Below are 8622 nucleotides of genomic sequence, written 5' to 3'. Positions count from 1 at the left end.
CCGATGAATAATGTGGATGATGATCATACAATCATTATAATAATGATGATGATGATGAATGGAGATCGAAAACTAACCAAATACACACCATTCAATCATTCATTCAATGGATCAAAAAATTGATCAGCCTTTCTATTCTTATCAGTATTATTGATTGTGAATGATGAATTGATTCTTTACGATATTCAACATTCATATGCATTTTGAATCAGCTATCTTTCATCCATTGATTGATTGATTGAGTGAGTGAATGAGTGAGTGGTTTGTGTGATATTGAAGAATACGACATTCCATCCAAATATCGAAATGTGAAACCACGATTGATATTACTACTAACTACAACTATCAAGTATCAAACACATCCGATTTGATTCCATTATTATCAAATTGATAAATCCATGTTTTGTGACTCATTGATAAACAAACAAACAAACAAACAAATGATAGTTGGATTGATTGAATGGTGAATCCAATATGATTTCCAATGCTATTCAATCGGATTCTATTCTATTCTATTCTATTCTATTCTATTCTAGTTTTATTGCCTTGCTTTATCCATTTCACCTCTATTTGATTCTATTCTATTCTATTCTATGTATACAGTGATCGATTCTTATTCAATAAGTCAAAATCAATATCCGAATTCAATATCAATCATTCTATTGTATTGTATTATCTACCGATTTAACAATGGATTCACAAATGTGAATAATCATCCAATATCAATCGATTCCAACCATTCCATTGTGTCACTATCAAATCCAATCTTATTATTCATGATGATTATGATGATGATTATTCGAAGCAAGCAGTTTCCTATCAATATTGAACAAATCCTAGTTCAAACCTATTCAAACCATCATTTGTATATTATTATTATTATTATTGGTAGATTAGATTCATCATTTGTGAATGTTCAATATGTGATCATTGGCTCATTGGTAATATTAATGATAATGATAATAATGATCGAAAACAATGATTGATTGATTGATTGATTGAAACAACAATCATAATTCAGTATCATTGTTAAAATGGTAAAGAAGAATATCATAATAATCAGACAGAATTGATATTTTGATAATTATAGAATCATGAATTGTGATCAAGAATCGGTTTCAAACAAACAAACAATCAATCAATCAATGGAAATGTTCCTAAACAATGACGAATCACTGAACAAATCAAATTAAAACATTATTAGTGTTAAGTAATAAACCATGTATTACTGTATAACGCAACATGCTTTCAACTTTTTTAAACAATTGATATTAACACTATTAGCCAGAATGGAAGAAACATCTATGAATCAAATCAAATCAAATCAAACTATACTCGAAATTGATTTCCATCGAACTTCCCGGAATGAATATGGTAGCTTGACATTTTGAAGATTTGGAATATCTAAATACTATCAATATTCAATATTCAGAAATACTTTCCAATGTCACTACACGAGGATTACGGAAACTACGATCTACAGAAGTTATTGATGTTAGATTTGGAAGATCTACAAAGCAAATCATAACCAATCAATTCATTATTACTTCGAAGTGTCAATGAACAAGAATCATCATTCATTCTTCCTTCAAGTGCCCAATCACCAAGTTGAATGGATTGTAATGATGGAAGATCTATATCAATCATTTCATTCGAATTCATTCAATACTTTCCATTATTGTTGATAAGGAATCAATGAATGCAGCATCACCTAGTGTAATGGATTGTAGATTTGGAAGATCTATGCATTATTCAAATATTCAATATCATATCAATACCTCGAATCACAAACGAACTGCTGAAGAAATTAAATGAACTACTACCAATTGTGCCAATTTGAATGGATTGTAATTGTGGTAGATTCTTCAATTCAAAGTCTCCTCCAAAATCACTGAAACTGTATTCACCAATTTGAATGGATTCCAATGATTCACAATTCAATATGTGGAATGATTTCGATTTGTTGCTTGCCTTCTTATAATCCAAGTTTGATGATGTCATTTGAGTAAATGACTTGCTTCCGATTTTGATCGTTTTCAATCGATTCAATCTATCGATTTGGAATGTTTTAACTGATTTAAAACATTCATTGCCGATTTCGATTGATTCCAAATTATACAACAATGTAACATCCCAATCAACCAATACACAATTGTCACTCAGTTTCAAATGTTTCATTCCAATATTCATTGGCTTGCTTCCATTGCCTTCATATTTTTCATCAATGTCACATTCAATTCCATTACACCATTCACATTCATTCACTAATTTACCATATCGATCATACACTTTGCCAATTCCAAATCGATCATCATCACACCAATATCCTTCATATTCTATACATCCATTATTATGATAACTCGTTCCATAGCCAAATCGTTTCCAATTGATCATTATGCCCTTGTACACCAAGAATCCATCATCATCATACATTTCACCATATCCAAATGGAATTCCAAACTTGTTTTCTGTCAATATCAATCCTTCAAATCGACTTCCATGGTCCAAATCCACTATTCCTTCCACTACTTCTATGGATTGTTCTTCATTATATGAAATAGCACCAATTTGATGATTTCCAAACACTTTCAACACTTTCTGCTCATTGACCACAAATCCTTGATTCATGAATACTCCATTATTGAATTGCAATACTATACATTCTCTATTACTCAATATGAGTGAAATCCAGCCATTTGGTTTCCATTCTTTACCCAAGCATCCCTGCACATTTTGAATAATGGAACTATCAATATGATAGTTACTAATAGCAGAATTGACAAAATCAGCAATGTTCTGCATGGAAATGAAAAGAAATATGGTAAAACGGTTATTTTGGAAACAAGATCTGTTTCATTATTTCTCGATAGAACACACGTCATGGATTATTGTGTATGGCTTTGATATACTGGTGTGTTACAAACTAGAATACATATAATAAAACCTCATTTTCTCCACCCATTTCTATTTTTCTTTATTTCGGTGCATTTCCATCTATTCATTTATTTTTGTGTTATTTTTAGATACTTATAGCTATAATTGTAAAATATTACGCATTTTGATCACCTTTACTCTCTCATGTTAGAATGGCTGTTCTATTAAGTCTATAATGGATGTATGTTCTTCAAAATATATCAATTATGTGGTAGTTGATCTTGTTTTGCAACAATCGAACTCACAATAGTGAATACTGTTGGAATGGTTTGATTCGTAATAGAGAGGATGGCAGTAGTATGTAGAATGCAAAATCCATCATTTCTATTTGACAAGTGGATTATTGTATTGATTCTCTGTTGATACTTCGATTCTCTTCTGTCACAATGACCATCCATATTGAGTACAAAGAATGATATTGCAGAGAAAGGAATGTGGTTCATAGATTGAAATGGTGAATAGGAATCATAGTATCATTAAACAAAACAATCGATTGAATAATATGATAATGGATGGAATCCATGAATCCTATGAATGAAAACCTTGCTTTCTATTTGATCAACAAAACAATGTGAAATGCAATGTGATTAACATAGCAATAGTATTAAATAAACAAGTAATATTGAGTGAATGAATGAATATGCCATCCATCATAGAGATCTCTTCCACTCACTTCCACTCCATCTTTCCATTCCACTTCGCGAGTAGCAATCCGAGTTTCTTCATCGATCCAGTATCCTCGACCATTTCGAAGAAACGATTCTTTCGATTCATCATAAACGAATTCACCCACATAGAGGGGAATTCGATTCGAAGCGGTTGTGTTATTCCCGCTTCGCTTAAACTCGATCATAATGCTTCCTTCGATTTTGCGGATGATCTCCACAAGCTTGTTCCCCTTCCACATCCCTTCGAGCAGCATGGCACCCGTTTCTTCGTCATACGCGATGCCCCATCCTTCTCGTTCTCGCTTCTCATTGAATTCACCGTGATATATCAGGTGATCACTCTCATGCGAATAGATTTCCATTCGCTCGCCTCGGACATGGTTTATTATACGATGAAAATCCCGATTGTCCCAGATTTCATCGTAGGATTGCACAAAAGCGACGCATCCATTTTCAAATCGGGTAAAGTCACCGATTTCGCTCCCGTCTGCATCCACCTCGTAGTACATCTTTAGTATGCCATTTTGGAATAGGCAAACCTTCCCAGCTCTCGTCAACGTGTATTCATCCTCGTGATCGCCTTGATAATATTGGAGGCTATACTTGCAGCCTCCAATAGTGATTTCCTTTGCTTCACCACGCGTTATGTAACCGTCCAGGAGAAATTCGCTTCCCTTAAGTTCTTGCATTCTACCTATTTATGATCACATATCCTTAGCCTCTACTCTTTGAATCCGTAATTTGTAGCCAAATATAAAGAATTTATGAAGAAAACAGAGAGATCAGTTTGTTTCCGTACACCTAAGTATTCTTCATATTTAAAAATTATGATAGAGTGCTACCATATACACATTGGATCCAAGATTTCCAAGTGAAGTACTCACTTGTGTTTCGCATCATTTTGTTCACATTTTTGTGGTTGAAATAGTTCGAGGTATAGATATTTAAAATATCAGGGTTGTTTGGAAACACTCAGAATGGAAAAGTCCATTTTGTTGTCTACTATGTCTGTATAGGTTGTATATTTATGATATCATAGTGAAATCGTGTTATGAAGCAAAAATTTGGTTGTTCACTCCACTTTGTCTAAATAGTCTATATTATCATTATTATTTCGATAATCCAATCTATCCATCCATGATTCTAGCCAAATCATTTTGACTTGGGAATGGTTGGGTTTGAAAGCAATTAAAACTAGTAAAACTAGTAAATCAAATCGAATGGAATGGAAATTGGTTTTGATCCAGCGATTTTCACACAAAGAACCTAGCTTCGCACATCGTTAACCATTCACTCCATTTTCTATCATTTCCTTATCCTAAACCAGCCAACTAACTCTAAATACACTTTCTTTCTTTCTTTCTATTTTTGTTTCAACTATCAACTCACAGCACTCTATTATTATTATTATCAACTAGAGTCGTTTGGTTCCTCGTTCTGGATTATTCTGTTCATGTTTCTAAATCATTCCAACACCCTACACACTCTAAATCTACATTTTCCTTCCTTCCTTCCTAAACGCATTTTCCATTCTCATTCAAATCCTACAACGCTTCAACCATTCCACATCTCTACAATTCCATCCATCCATCCATCCATCCATCCATCTTCCAAACCAAACACCGCAACCATTTCTTTCTCTCAGCAACTGCCAAATCGGTCTGGATCGTGGAAACGTGGAAACATCGCGACCCACGGCGCACCAGGCGTGATCGACGAGGTGGGCGCGGATGAGCGCGCCGGTCACGTCGTAGGCGAAGAGGAAGCGGAAGCGGAGGCGGAGGCGGAGGCGGAGGGGCTGGGTGACGGAGACCACGGTGGCGTTCTGCGCCCAGTTGGACAGGAAGAGATCCAGAGAGCCCGGTCGACTCTGCACACCTTCGTAGGGAGCCACGGACCCCACCCCATCGCCCACCAGATTCCTGCTCACTCACACCCACATCCACACCCACACCCAGAGCGAACCGGTGAGCGAGGAGGTTGGCTCGCCATCCACCACCAACACCCAACGAATTCCGACGTGGCCATCGTGGACACTCCGAATTGCCTGCCCATCCACTCGGCACTGCCCACTTCGCTCGGGACGCACTCCAGCGTGTAGGAAGTCGCGGGGATCCCACCCTCCAACACGTCCCACATATCGCGTCCCGCGGGGAACCAGACGGTTCGGCGGAAGGAGGAAGGAGGAAGGAGGAAGGAGGAAGTCGCGGGAGCGCGAAGCTCGCACGTGGCGGTGCAGAGATCATGGAAGGATCCGGTAATCGCCATCGCACAGTCCCACTCAATGCCCTCCGCCTGATTCCACACACACCGCATACAGAACCGCGGGGATCTTCTCTTGGCGGAAGAGATACCCGTTGAACGCGGCCACGCTCAGATAGATGGGCGCGTGCTGCACGCTCTGCACGCTCTGCACGCTCTGCACGCTCTGCACGCTCTGCACGCTCTGCACGCTCTGCATGCTCTGCACGCTCTGCACGCTCTGCACGCTCTGCACGCTCTGCACGCTCTGCACGCTCTGCACGCTCTGCAGGTCCAGGAAGCAGTTCGTGCTGGCGACCTCGCTCTCGCTCTCGCTCTCGCTCTCGCTCTCGCTCTGGATCACGGCCATCGACGCCATCCACGAGCGTCGCACCACGTAGTACCGAATGCTGGCGCCGCCCAGCTCCGCCGGCTCTGCCCACTGCACGCGCAGCGAGGTCGAGGAGAGCGCGGCCACCTCGAGGTTCTGTACCGCGCCGGGCGCGACGACATACGCGGCGAGGGTGATGGGAGAGGAGGCCTCGGAGAGGATGGAGCACGCGGCGGAGCACAGCGCCACGCGCACCCAGTAGGCCACGCACGCATAGAGAGAGAGAGAGAGAGCTCGGGTTGCTGGACGTCGCCCTCTTGGAGGAGCGCGTCGGCGGCGAAGAGCTGGGAGTGGGAGCCAACCAAGGCCTGCACGAAGAGCTCGCACCACCACCAGACCCAGCGCACCTGCGTGGCTTCGAAGGCGGCAGCAGCACGACGGGCGCGGAGGCAGGGAGGCAGCAGCACGACGGGGCGGTAGACGGAGAAGGACGCGAAAGCGGACCAGGAGGCGCCCTTGCGGACACGCCAGCTGATGGCCATCACGCTGTTCACAATGGCGCCCGCCACCAACACGGAGCGCGTCTCGAAGAACTGGCTCTGCACATTGCTGCCCATCAAGGCCATCCATCGGGGCTTCATCGTAGATGCCACGGCTCCAGGGAACCTCCATCTGCACAGACACGCTGCGCTGCGCTGCGCCTACTCCACTTCCCTCATACCAATCGCGCTCTCCACAATCCGAGCAGGCCACAACCGAACGCCAACCGAACGCCAACCGAACGCCAACCGAACGCCAACCGAACGCCGGCGCGGGTCGAGAAGGTCGCGATGAGGGTTTCCGCGGGGAAGGGGAGGCCGTTTCGGGACACCAACCTGTTGGCATTGATGTAGAGCGTGCGTACCTTCGCAGAACCGCGGGAAGGAGCCATCGAAGGCGAAGGCGAAGGCAATGGTGTAGTCGGAGATGGAGATCGCGGTGGTGGGATAGGAGAACGTGGCCTCGGCCAATTCAAACACGATGTGCATGTTCATGGGCTCGAATGGATCGTTCATCACCTCGCCCACGCCCACATTGCTCGTGCAGTACATCGTGGATTGCTTCCCATCTCCCATCGTCCACAGCGCCACGTCCCTCGCCCCATCGCCCGCCACGCAGCGCAGTGCAGCGCAGCGCAGCATCGGCAGGATGGGCTGGCAGGAGCCCGTCCCCTATCGATCGATCGATCGATTCCCACTGCTGATAGGCGTTGCACCCATCCGTGATCATGCCCCACTAGTCCACATCGCACTTCGTATCCAACACTTGCCCCAAGTGCCCTTCCGGCTACCCCGCCGCTTCGTCCGCGGGGCACACCACCGCCACGCACCTCACCTCTCTTCCATTCCACCACTTCCCACACGCCCGCACCACGCACACCTCCACCTTCCCATGCTCCACAGACCCACAAATGCAGAACTGCACCGTCTTGGAACTCGCCTGCTCCCACTGGCCATTCCAATTCACTCGGCTCGCATCAATCAGAGGCGAGGACCGTCCCCACAGCAGTTCGCATACTCCGCCTTCTTGTCCCATTCTCCCAAGTTCCACACACGCTCCGCTTCTACCAATCTACAGGTCTTGCTCCCATAGTTTGCCCTTTCACTCATCGCAAATCCGTTCTCTCTACCACACTCTACCACCTCACAATATGAAAATGAAAATACGAGAAACAGAACAGATATCCTAGGCAAGAACGTCGTGCCTGTACCAGATACCTCCCACGTTGCAAGTTATCTCCATGTATCCGCGGTCCCACATGGCATGAATGGGTTCGCCACGTTGTACAGTTTGAACTACAGAAATTCCTCACTCAGAACACACTCCACACAGCAAAAATGGAACCAGGGTCCACTGCCATTATGGTATTGAATGCGTTCACGATGCATATCTCACACACACAGTTTAGTCAAAGTAACAATAGCGCACACTACACTAGCTTCTTCAAACACACCAACTTGACGACAGAACCCATCCCAGCTACAATACTTACACTCCCATAACACAACACACAAAAACACATAGAAGTCCGAAAACAAAACAAAAGACAGGACATACAAGTCCAATTCCAAATTTTGAATACATTCAAACCCAGTAAGACGAAGCTAATAGCTTTTATTGTAAAACAAATGATTTCTAAAATAAAGAAGAATTGTGCAATTGTGAAAATAGTATTGAAATTGGGTATGAGTGGAAGAATAGATTTCGAATAGGGAGGGAGTTGTTTTTACTGTGAAGTGGAAGGAGATGAGCGGAAATGGGATATTGTGGAATGAATAGATCGAAGAGTGTTGTTTCCAGTGGAAGCGTTTTGTTTTTCGTTCTATTCATTTGGAATCTACTCTAGATGGGATAGAAAGAAATACAGGGCACCCTCCAAATAGCGTAACGTAATGGCACATGCTTGAA

General features: G+C 43.0%; 1 protein-coding gene across 1 annotated transcript; it reads right to left on the bottom strand.

Annotated features, from left to right (window-relative positions):
- Positions 1 to 3538: 3538 nt before the first annotated feature.
- On the bottom strand, positions 3539 to 3787 carry GSBLH_T00003638001 (uncharacterized protein; the record flags this gene model as incomplete). The annotated part of the gene is made up of 1 exon (XM_013042419.1): positions 3539 to 3787. One exon carries the CDS (start codon positions 3785 to 3787, stop codon positions 3539 to 3541), a length of 249 nt encoding a protein of 82 aa, XP_012897873.1.
- Positions 3788 to 8622: the final 4835 nt, after the last annotated feature.

This window comes from Blastocystis hominis, assembly GCF_000151665.1.
Source record: "Blastocystis hominis, Singapore isolate B (sub-type 7) whole genome shotgun sequence assembly, scaffold_34".
NCBI lineage: Eukaryota > Bigyra > Opalinata > Blastocystidae > Blastocystis > Blastocystis hominis.
The sequence above is the reverse complement of the archived record's forward strand: the minus strand, read 5'-3'. Positions and strand labels throughout refer to the sequence as shown.